General features: G+C 32.4%; 1 protein-coding gene across 3 annotated transcripts in view; it reads left to right on the top strand.

Moving 5' to 3' along the window:
• Positions 1 to 19,469, top strand: part of LOC127705049 (transcription intermediary factor 1-beta-like) — a 605,637-nt gene that overhangs the window by 300,215 nt on the left and 285,953 nt on the right. The window contains exons 1-2 of one of the 3 annotated variants that reach the window (XM_052209318.1): positions 2,886 to 2,923; positions 7,571 to 10,406. The exons of 1 other annotated variant lie outside the window; for it this stretch is intronic. In XM_052209318.1, coding sequence (XP_052065278.1) covers positions 7,582 to 8,559 — 978 coding nt within the window. In that variant the 5' untranslated portion in view covers positions 2,886 to 2,923; positions 7,571 to 7,581 and the 3' untranslated portion in view covers positions 8,560 to 10,406. Of the gene's footprint in view, positions 1 to 2,885; positions 2,924 to 7,570; positions 10,407 to 19,469 lie in introns of those variants that run through there. One more of the 3 variants, XM_052209316.1, reaches the window with a different exon arrangement.

Here is a 19,469-nt window from a genome sequence, read left to right as displayed (position 1 = left end):
CAAAGGGATAATCAAAATTAATTAGGTAAAGCCTACAACAACATGCCGAAAACGTAAAATGACAAAAAACAAATAACAGTCTACAAAACGCTTCATAGAAAACTGAAGACTGAGCAACACTTACCCCATCAAAACCCTCGGTAGATCTCAGGTTCTCCAGGAGGGTAAGCAGATCGTGCTCAATTTGTCGCACCCGTAGTGGTTCCCATGATAAGTACAATTCGTTGATGTAAAAATCGAGAAAAAAAGGACTGGATTGTGCCTTGGTTACGCAATTTGAACATATTCATGGCCAACTGTGACACAGGAAGTCCATAACAGTCATTCAAGTCATGGTGGCGTCCATGAAAATTTCTAAGGGATGACTTCAACTTTACCAACTGGAACCCTTGGTTAAGAAGCTTCTTAGAAGCAGTTTTTGTTTGTATCCTGAATTTAAATGTACTAGAACTCTCCCTTCCTTTCTATTATGATCATGCTCCATTCCCACAGTTAAGGTTAGACATCGTATAATACTTTTGACACAGATATATGTAATGCCTGTATTCAAGTTTGACTTACTATAAGAGGTTGTCTTTTAACAAATGTCATCAAAGATACCAAGTTTTTAATTTGTACCCAAGACTAATCAGTAACGCTCGAATCAAAACAGTCGGAAGGCCAAATCAAATACGAAGTTGAATAGCATTAAAACCGACAATTCATAAGAGTAATGCCAAATAAGAATATTGCAGTCTTATCTTATCTTAACTGAGCTAATCACAAACTTTTACAAGTTGTTGACGCTTTCAACCTCGCTGCCACCACCGGAAACAGTACACCTAAGTATCGCATCCACAACTTCGTCGAGGCGCGACAAAAACTTAAAACGTGAGATATCAACATGATCAAGAATGAATTAATGCAGCAGTTTCGTCATATTTGGCTCCCTACTATTCGCATAGGAAATCTAAAAGTAAATATCATAAAGATATTGAAAATCATAGTTCAACTCAGCTGCGAAAAACGGATAACCAATATACAATTATAAAAAAAGATCTATTTTGACTCTTAGGTTCTTGGATACGGACATAATTATAATGCAAGTGTTTTATTAGGATCATATTTTTTAATTGGTAAAAAGAGAGTCAGCTTTTTGAAATAAAAGCATTATAATGCAAGTGTTTTATAAGGATCATATTTTTTAATTGGTAAATAGAGAGTCAGCTTTTTGAAATAAAAGCATTGCACTTCTTTTCTTGCCAACGTTTTCCTTTATTCAAATGATACACGAGGGATGGAAAGACGCTCGCACTAGTCTATTACATCCGATCTTTGAATAGAATATAACAATAAATAAACATATGCAACTGCTTTGTGTAGAACATCCGTGCTTATTTGACCTATGCATCAATTTCAATGTGCTTTATTTGGCCTTTATAACTTTTTTGATTCGAGCGTCACTGACAAGTTTTATGTAGACGAAACGCGCGTTTAGCGTACACAATTTTAATCCTGGTATCTATGATTATTTTTTTTGACATACTTTTTTCAAAAGATCAAATCAAGTCATATGATGATGTATTTGAAATGAAAATATTTCATTATCTAAGAGATGTACTTAATGTCTAGCACAACTTTAGCTGTTGTTAATCTTTTCTGTTCCGGATAAAAATGATGTAAAAGTATATCATATCCTGTTTTCTTCATAATAAAGAAAAAGCATTTGAACATGTTTTTCTTATTTTTCCGTATTTAAATGATAAATGGATTTATATCTTTGAAGTGGAAATTAAGATGAGTCAAGGGTAAAAGTTAAAAAAGATATAATATAAATAAGAAGATGTGGTATGAGTGCCCATGAGACAACTCTCCATCCAAGCCACAATGTATAAAGAGTTAACAATTATAGGTCAAAGTACGGCCTTCAACACAGAGCCTTGGCTCAAACCGAACAGCAAGCTATAAAGGGCTCCAAACTGACTAGTGTAAAACAATTCAAACACCCGTTTTCACATCCTTATGAAATTTCAGGAACATTTTACAGAAGTTTCTTTACATTCATAAAATACCATTCAGAGTGAAATCAAAATAAAATGCTTGAACTATAATTTAACTACAGAAACATTACTCTTATCATACATCTTTATCTTTCTATTTATGTGAAGCTAGTCCAGCTTACAATTTCAACAGCTCGTATCTTAAAAACTAAAACGATTTTTCCCATTTCGTTTTGTTTATTTTCTGGTAAAAAATTTGTAAGCACTTTTCACATAAAAACATTCAAATCTGTAAAACGGTTTATTACAGACAATTCGGATTAATAAAGAAATTCTTTAGAACGACAAGAATGTCTCAAACTATTCATTGCACAAAATCTGATTGTTTTGTTTAAGGGATTTTCGGTATTTCAGCCATCTGAATGCTGATTCTCCTCTTGTTACGAGCATCTGTTTCGACCGGTTACATTGTTGTTGTTCTTCTTCTTGTTGTGTGTCTGTGTGTGTTGTGCAAAAGTCAAATAGGAGATAAATGTATATTTTAACAATGAGCATTTCAGCACTATGTATAAAACACTATCATCAACAATACAATTTTTCCCCAGCATTTCAAATTTGTTTCATTTCGGGGTGGAAATGTTATTGATAAGAGTTGAAACACGCTTCTGAGGAAATTTTCTTTAACCGATATTTTTGAATAAGACAATCATTAATTTTACACGTTTGAATTGGATCATTCAAGCATTTCAGGTGCTGGTCTGCGTTTCACAAAATATCTTACAACTTAAACTTATATTAAGTTTACTGAATTGCTTAGGATGTACGATCAGTTTTTTGTAAGATTTTTGGTGAAATGCAGACAAGTAACGTTAATTTAACTGTTCAGTATATTTACACAGTCATGTGATAATTTTCATAGATTACCTTCCTTGTACACATTGAAGGTTTGTGACATTTTTTTTTTTACTTTTATGTTAATGTGCTGTATTCAGGGGACACTCGTTCGATTTCTATGGGGTTGGGAGATAGCAGGATTATTTCTTAAAGGAAGAGTCACTTTTACCTTTTGCTTGACCGGCTTATTGGTGTTATTTGCTTTGAATTTAAAGCACATTATTTCCGACATTTTATTGGACAGAATATTCATTTTCATCCTCTCTGAACAAGGATGTTTACTTCCAGTTCTTACGAGGCAAGATAATTCATTTTATTAAATTTTTAAATCTTATGCTCAATCAACCCTCCGAAAATCAAAACATATGGTATGAACGCATCGATTAAAGGGATACGATGCAGTAGAAAGGGCAGATAATCACGCATTTATAATTTATTAAACTTATTAGCTCACATTGCCATCACTTGGCGTCCGTCGTCGTCATCGTCCGTCGTCGTTTTTGAAAAGTTTTTCAAAGACCTTCTCTGAAAATACTGAACCTAAATAGGGTATCTTAGATCATAGTAGAGTAACAAATCAAGAAAAAGTCGCTTATTTTAAGAAATTAATGTATCGATATACCTCACGGCCGAAAATCTACATGATGATAGAGTAAACATTATATTATCATTTTAGCCCTGTCGTAGAGTTTTCCTACGGTGCCTTTTTTTTGTAAAATCGCGGTAAAGCGTGATTTTCCGGTTTTTTTTTTCTTTTCATTATCAAACACGGGAACGCTTATAATTCCTGAATGAAGATATCAGCAACTATTTTCTATGAAATGAAAGAGTAATGTGTCAGATTTCATTTAATATCAAAATTAAATATCATATGAAAATACACATAGAGTGAATTTGAAGAATTTCAATTGCATGTGACATTTTTGTCAATCTTACCGTTTGTCAAAGTATAGTAAATTTCTTACATACATCACCCGTAGTCGATTTTGACAAAAAATAGTGGAACAATCCATGCTTAAGAAGTTTAAGTATATCAAATTTTGATAGAACATACAAATCAACTTTTACAAGCCTTTTTATAATACTCATTCAATATTCACCTCAATAAGTCATGTTGCGCCCCCTTTTCTTATTTTCCCATGACTTATGAATTGCTGTGTTTTTCACAATGAACTAAATATGCATTTTCTTAATTTTTGTTAATGAGAATATAGATTTGTATCAACGTTTGTATCTAGATGTTTGAATAAGTACAGATGATAAGGTTTAATAACTTTTGACGTATATTTATTCTTGTTGAGTTTTTTGAAAAGACTAATATTGAACCACATTGGAACACATCCGAACTAATCCGAAAAATGATGGGTAGTGCTAATTCCATTAAATAAGAACAAGTAAAGTAGCTTAGGTTGCGTTACAAAGCCTATTCATGTACAAAAAGAATAAATGTTGATACATTTGGATTAGGTTTAATTCTGCAGACAAAACAGACAAAATGCATACAACGAGATAAGCAATTAAGGCATTTCGAGTCATTTGGGCTTGCCAATTATGTTTTAAATGACACAAATTACCAGCCAGACTATCCAGTGGTCAGTTTACTCTCCATAGATTCAAAGGCGCTGCATCATTCAGCATGCATTGTTAACTACTGTCTAAAATGAAGAAACAAATAACTTGCTTCTGATGCTTCAAATCAGTCGGAGCATGATGTTGCTTTCCAAAAACTAACAGAAAGTCTACATGATGATCTGTTTGTGAAAAACAAGCATTTTCGTTGTCGTATAAAATGCTAGATACATATTGTGTACCTTTCTTCCAGACTCTTCATGATGCGGAAAAAATTGTGAAAAGCAGTTTACGATCGTTCGAAATTTAAAATTATTTCTATCTATTTCCGTCAAAATTAAGTATTCCAACAGCCTTACAATTTATTCCCACATCTCCGATAAATATTTTTGCCTGGTTAGTAGATGACAATTATTTTCATATGGATAATGATTACAATGCACTCTCATATGGTACTGTACGGAAATGTATACCTTTAGCTGGGTGTGTGATATTCCTAAATTAAAAACCAGTACACCCCTGATTAGAGATAGTATGGGTATTTTACAAAGTCTTTATGTAAAAAGGTACAATAGTTTAGAAAATTTGGCCAAGGACGCCTTTAAAACCCATATAGCTTGTTTTGAAAACTTCGGATGTGTCGTGGACGTGTTTGATCGATATGATGTGTAACATTCTACAAAATCAGCAGAAAGAATAAGGAGGTCTATTTCAAATGGTGAAAGGTCTAAGGTTCGTCTAGTCATTGAAGGCAGATCAATTAGAGATTGTCAGAAACTTCTTTGTGAACCCGAAAATAGGGATTGGTAAAATTTGTAGGTGACTATGCACTCCCGCACTACAATGATTTTGATTTGCAAGACCATGACGAAATATTCCTAGCGGGATTTTTTCAAAATCTATAGAATGTGAAGCAATTTTGTGCCGGATCTGTAAGTGGCTGAAGAGGCATATGTACGAAATATTCTGCCGTCTCTGTTTGCTAATGAACAGATGATAAAAAGTTATTCCAGGGGTCGCATTATATTAAAATCATCAGACACTTATGTTTTATTTCTAATAAGGTATTTTCCTCAGATGTCAAACATGATGAATTGTTGTTTCAGACTGGAAGCGTTTCTTCAACCAAAGACGCAAGACGGTTTTTACCTGTTGACGACATATGCAATTTTGTTTTTAGTTATTGGACCACTGATGTCTGACACACTACCAGCTGCGCACGCTCTTACAGGATGCAACACGTCTTCTTTAATCGGAATTGGCAAAAAAGACAATTTTAAGGTGTCGAAACATAACCCATGCATGTCTCAAAATTTGTCAATCTAGGTGGTTCTAATATTGACACATCTGTTGCAGCGAAAAGTCAATTCATCGCGGATCTATATGAACCCAGAAGCAATGCTCAATCAGTACATGGTGATCTGAATAAACTCAAGAGTGAAGTCGGCGCTTTCTAAGGGTGCTTACTTAGTAAGACTACATCCTTCAGATGCATCATTCAGACAGCACATTCTTCGAGCGTCTGGATGAATGCTTATATCGCCAAACCACCACTTAGGTCACCTCTGGAATAAAGATATTGGGAATAGCTCCATAGTTTCAGTATACTAGTATTTTGAATCCAATGTCCTCTGACTTTTTACAGGACCTTGTTTGTACATGTAAAGGCAAAACTATTTGTAGCAAATCTTGCGTATGCTACGATCATAATTTGTCGTGCACCAGCATTGGTTGTTGTTAGGGCAGTGGCGATTGTAGAAAACAGCTTACTCATCAGATTGTTAAGAAGATTGCTACGATAAGGATGATGATTGAAATATTAATCTCAATTTCCCAATATTACGTTTTCCGCTGTTAATGACCTCCGACTTGGTGTGGTTGGGGAACTCTCTCTCTCGCTCTCTCTCTCTCTCTCTCTCTCTCTCTCTCTCTCTCTCTCTCTCTCTCTCTCTCTCTCTCTCTCTCTCTCTCTATCTCTCTCTCTTTCTCTCTCCCTTTCTCTAAAAAACAAAACAAACCAAAACCAAACAAACCTGCCAGTGGTCTTGAACCTTGACGCGGTTGGTGCGCTTTCAAACCAACTGGAGATATTTTTTGTATCGAATATTTGTATCGGAAGTATTACATACCATGACATCCACATATTTTTTCTTAGTATGCCGTTATCTTTTCAAATGGACGTGCATATTGATGTCTTGTGTTAGTGTAATATATAACTAGACTTATATATATGTGTGTGTTTGTGAATTACAAACAAACACGATTCACAGAGATATTAAGCTACAAAGGAAGCTGTCTAGGTATATATATTTATCGGTTTTCAAATCGGATTTAGTCAAGTCTGCTATATATTTCATTGTTTGTCTTGTTTTATAAAAAGGGGGACACAAGTTCTCAATATGCTATTGCTCTTGTACTGATTAACATATTCACATAAAAACATAAAAAAAACTTCATATACTATCGTTTATGCATCAAGACTATCTTTTATAGTTCCAACATTATTTTGGGTTTAAATAATCAATAATGAATTCCATCATTTTTTCACTATATTAATGGACCGGTTGTTAATTTTACAGTACTTATGCTCCTTTGTTCTTTATGCCATTTTAACAAAACTTTCCCAAAAGTATCTTTATATGTTGTCATATATTATTGCATAGCTAAATATAAAATATGAATATCGTGTCGATAAATTCCGTAGATAAAGATATTTTTTTTTTCATTTAACTGATCAAAAGTGTGCACTGAAAAAAAGATCTCTGTTGATTAAAGAATAATTAAAAAATAAAGTTCTTACTCTATAAGGCAAAGTTGACCTTAGTTTGATTTGACTTTTATTTCACGATCTGATTTGGTTACAGGGATCCTGACGTGTTACAGAATTTAACTTTTTTTATATTTTTGAGTTCGAGCGTTCCTAGTTCAGTTAAATTCTGAAAAACGCTTCGAAAGCACGAAATTTATTAAGTGTTATAATCATGTTATGGTCATCGATCAATTGTAACAAAATTATAACAACTTTAATATATTAATTGAGTTTGTTAGTAAAGTTCAAATATGACTATTGTTTTGTAATATTAAACAAATACAAATTTATAATATAGTTTTGAATTTTATTTTGACAGTGGCATCGTCAATGGCTACAAGTACATCAGTGTGCGCGGTATGCAATCTTCAACACCAACCTACACAATCAACTCACTGGTGTATTGAGTGTGCAGAACCATTGTGTGCTGACTGTAAAAAATATCACAACGTTTTAAAGGTAACAAGAAATCACAAAACTATTTCTATCTCAGATTACCAATTATTACCATCCGTTGTAACCGACATCAAGCAGCATTGCGTGTATCACAATGAGATGTATCAACTGTACTGTATTACGCACGAGAGTCCAATATGCAACAAGTGCTTAAAGGATCATGGGAAATGTGGGGAAATACTTTCACTGGATGAGATAGTAAAGGACATCAAAACTACAGAGTCCTTCATTGACCTAGAGCAGAGCATTGACGACCTTTTTGCTAATGTCAATCTAATTCGTAAAGACAGAGAGTCGAATATAGAAAGTATATCAGATCAAAAGAAGAAAATAACTGCACAAGTTTGTTACTTAAAAAAGCAAGTCATCCAACATGTCAATAACCTGGAAGAGGAGTTCATAAAAGAACTTGACCAAATTGAATTTGATTGCTGCGACCCGATTCATTTGATTGTGTCTTCGCTGCAAGATAAAGCAAGGGAAATAAATCAGATCAAGTCAGAAATCCAGAGCACGAAGAAATACGCATCAGATCTGCAAGCATTCCTACGTATGAGGGAAATTCAGACGAAAACCACTGAATTCGAAAAGCATCTTCAGTCTAGTATTGAAAAAAGAAATCACGATAACATCAACATTACCAGTGCAATCAATACTAAGATACAGGATATTCTGATGGTTGATAAATTTGGTTCCATTAAAATCAAGAAAAGTCCGTCTACTGACATTAATCTAAATAGAAGAAAAGACAGACAAGCCCAAATGATGATCCACACAGAGGAAGTATTGATTAACGATGTAAAACTTGTATTTAAACGAAAACTGGACACAGCTTCTAAATACCCTACTTGATGCTGCGTTACAAAAAAGGGTGACTTTCTGTTTACAGATTACGTAAATAAAAATGGAAAAGTAATAGCAATTAATGTCGAAGGTGAAGTTGAATATACCATCCGTCTTAAAGAACCATGCTGTGCGTATGATGTAGCGTCCTTAGATGACTCTACAATAGCTTTATCCACTGGATATTCAATTAAGAAACCTGGTATCAGTATTGTTGATCAGACCAAAAGAAAGGTAGTAAAGTTCATTGAATTACCTAATAATGCATATGGAATTACTTATGACGGTAAATCATTGATCTGCTGTGTTTCAAACAAAGACTTACATATGATATCTTGTACAGACTACAGTATCAGTACTATCCCTAATACCGCATCATGTTGGTATTTATACGTTTCAACGCATGCTGACATGATTTTCTTTACAAATCCGATTAAAAACAAAGTAACTTGCTGTTTATACAGTGGCGCACAAGTGTGGGAGTTCACAGATGAAAGTGTTTTAAATAGTCCGCGAGGAATTACCATAGACAACAACGGGAACGTTTTTGTTGTTGGAGAGGATTCATGTAATGTGGTTGTCATATCTCCTGATGGAAAACATTGTAAACAGATACTGAACAAGGAAGATGGTTTTGATAGGCCGAACGGAATTGTCTTTGACAAAGTGAGGAAGCAGCTGTTAGTAGCAAATGAAACCCAGTTTGCTTATGTTTTTAACGTTTCTTATTGTTAAATGAAATATATATCATCTAAGGAAAAGTTTGTCATATTATTATTATTATCATAATTATTATTATTACTGTCATTATCTTTCTTTTGAATATCTATACTTTAATGTGTACAAATCGTCCGGATTTGACTATTTATGCTGAAGTGAATACAAGAATATTCCATTTTAAATGTCATGTAATACTCGTCTCTTTTCGAGACACATGATTTCGAGACATATGATTTCGACACACATGATTTCTAGACACATGATTTCGAGACACATGATTTTGAGACACATGATTTCGAGACACATGATTTTGAGACACAGGATTGTGAGACACATGATTTAGGTTAAAAAAAGAAGATATCAAGGGGCCATCAATACTAATAAGTAAACAAATCAACAAAATAAAAACAGACAACACTCTGTCAAAAAAAAAACAACAACAAAAAACAAACAAAAACAAAGCATTCCGTCGAAAACTAAAATGGTAGTCATTAATGAGTTACTTGACTGTTTGAAAGTTTATCTTGACATTTCCGGCAATTAAGCAGCTATATGTAAATAACTTGAATTCGATAAGTCACCATCAAATTACGTCATCTTGAGCAGACAGATATTCTTCTACACACACTTTTTATAATGTTTTAACATTGGAGGAACGAATTGTCGCATATTACTTCGTTGTTTTGGCATTCGTATTAAACATTTTTTTTTTTTTTTCAAAAGGGTAATTATTTTTGTCCACTTAGTGAGAACATGCGTCCCGAGGACAGCTACCTACCGAAGTTCCAACACGTTCATAATCCAATTCAGAATGTAAATAGTTATAATACAAAGCACTAACATGTTATTATCCTGGATAATATACAAAAAAAAAATATGTCAGTTCGATTTCAAACACATACATGAACCTCATTCGTCAAACTTTTACTAACATTTGTCATTCTCACTTTAGCTGGGCAAATAATTAAACAAAAATCAGATATACATCGTTCCTCTTTTTACTTTTGAAAAAGAAAAGTACTAATTTTGATATTGGTTGCTTTCAGTAACAATCGTCTGTTTTTATCTAAGTAACTCATTTATTATGTCCGTCACATTTTTGTATTTTGATTTCGATTAAAAAAAGTTACGTCTTTTGATTTCTTTTCAAAGTCATGAAAACTCTGACAGGGTCGTTCGTTCCTTTTTAATCAGTTGAATTAAGATTGACGGAAGAAATCCGTAAACCAAGTATAACCCAATGCACACGTGATCCGATGATTATCAAGAAACTCAGCGATGATATTTCTTTTTCATTAGTCTACATAGGCAAATATGAATATAAAATATATTTTTGTAATCTTTGTGTCGTCCATTTGACTTGTAACGGTTAAACTTATTAAGTGTCCATTTGATGTGTAACGGTTAACTGATTGTGTTCTATTCCCGATTATGAGATTTGGAATGAGTGTGGATTAGCATTGTGGGTAATGCATGTATGGCAGGAAACACTTACCTAAAGCTTCTTTTGTTTCGTATAAATCCCCGACTTTCAAAAGTTTTGGAGATGAGCATTCCGTATGAAGGTAATCTAGAAAAGCGCTTCGGACTTTTTAAAATTATTAAGTGTCATATTCATTAACTCTGAAGACGAACCTGGTCATAATCGTATTGGAGTTCATGCGATTCCCACCTTTTTATCTTATTATTGGATTGTTATTATTTGTATTCTCTTTAAAAAAAGATTGGCGAACAAGACATTTACTAACGAAAAATACTGCACAAGCCGCTGGGAAGGTTCATCAAGAATTTTGTTTTTTTCATTTTATGTTTGTAGTCTGCATATATCGATTCAACATGGTAAATATATTGTTTAATGTTATAACGAACGTATTTAGAAGATGAATTAAAAAAAAAAGGATTTTTTACTTAAAAAAATAGGCGAAGAAAAACTGACAACGCCATGGCAAAAAAATACAAAAAACCACGAAAAGATGAACACGTCAACAGAGCACTACATCGCAAACTATATATTAAGCAAAAAGAACCCCACCACAAATCGTAGTGAACTCAGGTGCCACTGAATGGTAAGCAGTTGATGTGTCACCTGTCATGTTGGTCATGCAATTACAAATCCTTGTGACTGATTAAGGTGATTGTATTTATACCTTGATATGAAATCAATAATGCGTGTTTCGTAAACATTTGAGTATGCAATAACAATTTACATTTAATGAAATTTATATGAATTTCAGAAAAATTTTAGTTTACGTATATGCACAGCAACCCAACCTCATACTTAAAAAACTTCAGATTTTTGTGTAAGCTATTGACTTCACTTTTTCATTATTCATTTAATCAAATAAAGTTATAACACAGAAACAATCCTTTACCTGGTAACATGTCAAATAGTCTATTGTAATTTTGTAAGTACATCTGTTTTGTAATTGATCTTCAATTAGATATGTCAATCAAACACGGACTAAAGATACTTCGTGACTTTAATGTGAGTTTAAGTTTCAAGACGTTCTATCAAACACAGTAATCATGATAATGTGTCTTTTTAGACTAATTGTTCGTTGTTTTAAACTCTTCCATTAATCAATAACAAAAAAACTACATATATATTAACGAAAGAAGAAAAGTATACAAGCAAGGAACCTAGCAGCATAAAAAAACCAGAAAAGACATCATGAGGGAACTTAATACTACAATACTAGTGTCTACCATATCTTTAGATCTTTACAGACCAAAGTAGAACAACACTTGAATTTGTATTGTTTTGATGGACATTTTATAAAAATAAAGATCAATGTTCTAGCTATTCAGTTAACGATGACTGGTGAATACGGCCTTTTTATTTTCATTTATTTGCTCTTCTGACGTTTTTTTTTATTATTTCAAATTAATTGATAACTTTAGCCAGTAAAGATCTCTTTTCCGATCAGAATTTCATTGAAAACCTATTCAACTACATCAGTGCAAAATGTGCTATTTTCTGTAAACAATTCCATCGCAACTGACGAGTCTGATGATGACGAAAAATGCGAAAGCGTACCAACGTAAAAGCTTGCTATCTTTCATAAGTTTTTACAACCATTTGGTAGGGTAGATGCCACTGCTGTCGGAGGTTATCACCATCCTAGTAGTCTGTTCTATTTTTAGCACTTATAATGATTAGTATGTAGACGAAACGTGTGTCTAGTGTACCAAATAATAAGCAAGGTAACTTTGATGATGTTTTATATTGCTTTCTTGCAAACATCTTTAAAAGTTTATCTTATAAAGAGTAGAATGTTCAACCCATGTTTATATATGTATATAACTAATTTTCAATGCAATTTTGATTTCGGATAGTACACCGTTTAACTGTGTATTGTTGCACTTCTCAAAAGTGCATAAAAGGACTCTAGACTCCAGTAGTATGTGATTCGGTATTGACATGATTTTGACATACCTTACACAAATTCATCGTTGATAAATATACAAGAACGAAAGGTTTTAACTCTATCAAGCAAAGTTGACCTTATCAAACTTACATGTATGTCACTAGTAAACGAATTTTAGTCTGAAACGGTCATTTGATCTTAACATCATCTGACAAGTCTGAACAATTACGTGTTGAGTCAAGTTCAGTCTTTTGGTAAATTTTAGATTAATTGACTCCAGTTGATTCAGTACTAATCAGACAATCCGCTTGCAGTCAATCTAGAACTGTTCGGTAGATTTGCAGTCAATTCAGTATGTTGTTGATCTCAACAGGTAAATAACAACTTCTGAACAGTTTGAATATAGAATAGATCTTAATTGACAGCAAGCTATAAAGGGCCCCAAAAATGACTACTGCAAAACAGGAAAACAAACGGTCTATTCGATATAAAAAAACGAGAAACGAGAAACACTTATGAACCACATCAACAAACGACAACCACTGAACAACAGGTTCCTGACTTAGGACAGCTGCAAACTACTTGTTTATAAAGCGGCACTGTGTATATGCATGACCAAAACCTTATAATTTACCCAGCACTTTAAATATACTTCTTAACCAATTGTTATGAAAATTAAATTATAGCCAGCTACAAATATTCTTGGCTGAAAATGTTTATCAAATGATGTCAGGCATTGCATATGAATAACAAACCATTTAAAACAAAGAACATGCTTCTTTTTCTACGTTTTGCTTTTCGTAGTGTCATAATCAAGACAGAATATGTATGGTATGCATGTTTGCAACATGATTTATATATATATATATATCAACGAGGATAAATTGTGAACATGCAGCAAAACAATTTATGTTTGATTTTTTTGTATTTTCATTCTTTCAATGAAATGAACATCGGTTTTGTATGTGACGTATTTTGTTTTATGTATTCAAATAAAAGGTCTTTGTACATTTGACACAATATACAAATATCATTTTTCTTTTTCCTTTCGTTGTATTGTTTTATCGACTGTAGGTTGTCTTTTCGTCACGTGTCGTTTTTGTGGGGGTTTTCCCTGTTTTTACTTATTTCATATTGCCCCTGGTATCTTCTCTCTCTTTTAAGCAGAGCATTGGGGAATGTCTGTAGATAAGTGAGTTAAAAAGAGGTAAGTTGAAATATATCAAAGATATGCTAAACGTAACTGTTCAAATTATGAAATCTTAATTATATAGAAATAATGTGTAATTCCTTAGAAGTTGGTATTACATGATCTCAAAAGGGATACTTTTTAAGTTGAAAACTCTTTAACACTTCTAAATTTTTCAAAAGTGTGACAGATACATATGATCCGGCAAACTGAGTATATCCTTCATATTGGCGAGATAAACGTCACCAAAATTTTATCAAGAAAATTTTAAGCAGAAAACCTTGACCATGGTCGCAATTCTGACTTTTGAACGGATGATAACCTCACAGAATATAATGACTTATTTACCGCTGAAAGGCTTTTTTTTATTATTTGTATATCTATTAATCACAAAAATTAAAAGTAAAAGTAATCGGATACGGATACAGATATTTCTTAACCAGCTCCATTGGAATACCTAAAGTATATACATGCAAATGCTTTGAAATAGAATGTATAAAACGTGGAAAAGAAATTATAAAGATGGATTCTACTCCAACACAGTTTAATTCTTCTGCTCCGCCCCATATACTGTCCTTCTTTCCGTAACCAACACTTTCAATCACTGTACATATGTATATTGTGTTGAAAATTCAATATTTAATACATTCACAGGTAAAACTATGTATCTAACCAATAACTTTCCACATATGTAGATATTTAGGTCAAATAATTAAATTATATTTGCAGTCCTATTGCAATGTCACAGAAATAATGTATATGCATATCTAGTCCATTTAAATCTTTTATGTTTGTATTGATTCTTTTCATCTGAGTTCTTAAGAAAAGAACGAGCCGCGACGAAGTATCTCGGGTTTGTAGCTTGTATGTATACTGAACATCCGAAACAATGATCTCTTTTTTTTATTTTTATTTTGAAAATCACTGTTTTATTGTTAATAAAAAACAAATTAAAAAAAAAACATAATACGTACCAAATAGAAATCATTTTACAGCTGGCATATTTTTTTATGTTTTGCGATAAGGGATTAAATCCTCTCAAAATTCGAAAATCAAATATGAGACCTTAATAACTTTTTACAGTATGCATTAAGACATGCATATAGACAACGGCAAATTTTTCTTGTTTGCTTTTTACAAAAATGTCTTTAGTGTCATGATTTCTACACAAGCCTTTAATTTAATTCCCATTGATCATCTTTTTACTTTTAACCCAAAGATATCAAAATTCGAGATGGCTTTCTTTTAGCTGTTTAGTATACCAAAAACGTTCTGACTTGCTGTGTTATGTTTGTCATATATACACTTCTTTGTACGAATATAAGGTTTGTGGTGTTTCCTGTTTTATTGATATTTTCATGCTTGAAGCAAATTTAAAAGAGTGATAAGTTATTCAAATATCATAATTACGTTTCGTTTTTTAAATTTGATATTTTTGAATTACTGTTTAAACAGCGATAATCATTCAAATACGCATTGCAAATTATCGAGATATCAATTGTGTGTTTATGTCACTGCCCGTATAAGTCCTCAAACAAAGCCATTAGGACATTTCTACATCAGAAAATATTTGAAATGGATAATAAGATTACTTAAAATATATATGTATTTACATTGGTCATTGACTGTTGACATGCAAAAAAAAAATGAATTCAATATGATTATTGATGTAGTATCGTTGAGCTCAAATGTTTGTCTTTTCATTTATTATATAAGTTTTTGAGTTTGGGTCGTTTTGTGTGACTTGTAGCTTTCTATTTGTTATGTTTTCCAAAAAGATTAGTAAATTTTGTTACTAGAAATGAAAAATTTGACAGCTGTTGAACAATAAAACAACAGTATTCCGATGAATAAAGAATTCTTTTAATTGTACAATATAATCATAAATATATTGTTTTCCTTTATCCATGTTCTTGTTCTTTCTATCAACCTATTTTTTTTTGTTACTTATTTTACAATTTTTCTAATGTCAAAGAAAATTCATTTCATGAAGAATGTGTAGAAAGTAAAACAACTCAGATAGAGGATTGTTAAAGAATTTGGTGTATTAGTTATGTAATTTCTCTTTAGCACGCGTTCCGGGACGGCATTTTGTCTAATCCTCACATCTCCAGATAAAGGACATACTTTTAATCTTCAATTTCACTCTTTTCTAAAAAAATATCTTTTATAAGAAACATTATATTTTTAAGGCAACCCTAACTCTTCTGATTGGCATGAATACCCTTGCCAAAATGGGACATTCGTTTCGCTGTAATGGATGTATTAGTTCTCAGCCACGTACGGTCAGAATATGGCCATTAAATCCGATGCCACGTGTAGAGATAGTGCCAAGCTCTCTGCATGTTAAGAACCATTTCAGCCACTCTTTAATGGGTCCGTAGGTGACCTTCTGCAAGGCAAAATTTCAGTCCCTATCCAATATACTTTCATCTTCAAAATGCAGTCCAAATGTCCAAGATTTTCATCCCGGACTACCTCTATTACATGGACGACCTACCTATTGTTTTAATCCTGAACATTCATGAAATACTTCCGATTGGACGTTAACTAACCATCAATCAAACAATCAATTATTTTCAATCTGTAATTGCCTATTGTTTAGGTTTCTTAGCCCGCGTAATCGTAACATCTTTAGAACTCTAAAAGTTTCTCAGAATCAAAATAACTATAACTACCGACCATTTATCTTCCTTGGACAAACAATTTTTTTAGTACTTTAACAAACAAAAACATATTTATTTTTCAATAGCATACAGGAACATTTTGTTAAGTCAATGTTTAATTGATTTAATGGATTCAAACAATTGTTATCACTTCCCTCCTGTAACAAATATAAATTAATCTTAAAAACAATGGAATTCGAACAATTTATCTCCCCCCTTTCCCCCCGAAAATAAAATATGAAATTGTCTGAGCCTAACTGATACTAAAGTTTACGTATTAGCTACAATACAAAGGTAACAAAGAAACAAGCCGGTAACAACCGTTGCCGTATAGTTTTTTTGCAAGAGTAGTCAGGTCAATGTCCGATGCGTTTCTGGTAATTATTGTGTTGAAGAAATTATTGAACCTATGTATGCATATATATTAAACTAAATCTTCTGCGCAATTTTTTTTTTAAATTTATAACGAATCCATACAGTATAATCGGCAACAAAATTTCATCCAGTGTCGAGGAATGCCGATCATTACCTTTTGATAATCAATCAGCACACAATCATGGAACACGTGGAAAATAAGTGATACGCTACATTTCTTTTATGTTTTCCATGCGTACCTATTTGTTATTTAAACTTTGTCATAACAGTTGTTAAATGATTCGGTGTATACATTTTTTCTGTTAACAGTTTCTCTTTATCTCTTTTTAGTTTATATCCACAGTTGTTAAATGATTCGGTGTATACATTTTTTTCTGTTTACAGTTTCTCTTAATCTCTTTTTAATTTTTATCCAAAATACAAAAAAAAAGGTAAAAAATAGTCATTTAAGGGCAATTACTGCTATGAAGAGTCTACTAATGATGTGAATATATTTTTCTTTATTTCAGAGTCGGTTAATACTATCTTCTCTCAACGTTTGTTTACCTTTTCTTTCATCGCGGTTTTCCCCTCGAACTTGCGCTGTGCAATTGCCGAAGTTCTAACGAAGGTGTCATGGTAAAGGTCACTGCAAACGGAAAAGCTGTAAGCGAATTAAATTACGGGTAGACAATATCAGTGAATTTCTGAAGATTTTGATAAAATAAAGGACTTTTTTGTATAAGAAAGCCTGTGTACACGGTTTTTTATATCAAAAACGAGTCATTCAAGTAAATAAAACATTTCAACTTTTTCTTTTTATTAAATTTGAAGTATCATATGACTTAAACGTATCGAAATATGCATTAACATAAACAACTCGATATGAAATCAGCTAGCTTTTGAAAAAATTTACGCTTCAGCGTTTTTTAGGACATCGTCTTGTGAATAGTTCCTCTAATGCATGATTTTTTTATTATTAATTGATTTTGGCTTTTAACTAGCTTTCAGTAACTGCGAGTACTCTCAAATCGTACTTTCGTGTTAATTTGACCTGTTGATACAATTGTAACGTTTTTTTGTTAATTAATGTTTACTTATTTGGGGTTATATCTCGTCTCTCTATTTTTGATATATACCAGCTTTGATAAGTGTTTAGTATGACTATAAATTTTCACTTCTGTTTCTCGTACTATGAACAACAAAATTATTTATTTTGTAAAAAATATTTCCGTTCTCCATTTATACAGTATACCTTACAACAAAATTATTTTCTTTTACCTGTGTATACATTATTCTATTTGGCGGCAAGGTTATTTGTTCAAGGTTTTGGTTTACTTTTTGAAATTATTTAACATCTCACAGCGGTATTCTACTGTTGCCTTTGGTTATTCACCCCTTATTTCATTGATTTTGTATTTACATTGTGTCATAGATCATATTTATTCGTTCAGTGTATGTTCACTTGTGTTAATTTGTCTTTTGATTGAGTTAAGCCATTTCAATTGATATTTTATAGTGTGTCTTTCTATGTTGTGGTGTTACACTATTGTTTCGGGTAAGGGTGAAGGTTGGTATCTATTAAAACGTTTAAACCCACTGCATTTGTTTGTACCTGTCCTAAGTCAGGAACCTGATGTTCAGTAGTTGTCGTTTGTTGATGTGGTTCATAAGTGTTTCTTGTTTCTCACATATTACTTTGAATATTGTAGATCGTTCAGGAAGTCTTGAGCTATTTCTTTATACAGAAGAAACAACCAGTAGTCATCTTCACTTCACATATATATATATATATATATATATATATATCTTGACAAACAAATAAAAAAGCCATAGACATTGAAAACAATTCATATCTATTCTATTGTCAGTCAGCCTACCTACCATGAACTGAAAAGTCTCCTAAGATTCAGTAGGTAAATTATGTGAAAATCAAAACTTGCATCAAAAATATCCCAATATTAGAGACAATAGCGTCATTTTTCCTCAGAGCTTTTAGCTCTTTGATTAGGTCTATGGAATGGTTTTGATCATGTGGAAATAAGAAAGGGCCGAAATGACTAACGTCTTGCTCCGTATTAGTTTCTAATTTAGTTTTCAACAGAACTTCCGGTAAAAAAAAATAGCGGGTTGTTTGATTTTTGCGAAAGAAAACTCAACAATATGCAAATATCAGGGAGAATGAAAAAGGAAATAGAGATGTTATCTAAATCTCCACCATATGGCATATCATGCTGGTCAAAAGATGAAAGGATAGATCTGTTACAAGCGCGTAATTGCTTATAATGGTTTATTAAATTATAGAACATAATGAACTGAGTGATGAAGCGAAAAAATTTTTTTTTTGTTTGATGTTTTGTACATAAATAAGCTGTTTATTTTAGTGTTGAATTATTTTACATTTTGTATGTCAAAGCCTGTATTTTGCTATGGGGTTTGTAATCATTTGCTCATTGTTAAAGGCTGTACAATGACCTTTTATTGCTAATATCTACAACATGTGGTCTGTGGTGTTTAGTTGTTTCATTACTCATTAGGCCAAATAAAAGTATATGTGTGGGTCCAGTTACCCGACCGACCCTAGAACTTTTTCATTTCTGAAAAATAATTTTCGAACGATCC

The sequence above is a fragment of the Mytilus californianus genome, unplaced genomic scaffold (genome assembly GCF_021869535.1).
Source record: "Mytilus californianus isolate M0D057914Y unplaced genomic scaffold, xbMytCali1.0.p SCAF_6, whole genome shotgun sequence".
In the NCBI taxonomy this organism is placed as follows: domain Eukaryota; kingdom Metazoa; phylum Mollusca; class Bivalvia; order Mytilida; family Mytilidae; genus Mytilus; species Mytilus californianus.
This window is presented reverse-complemented; position numbering and strand designations above follow the sequence as displayed.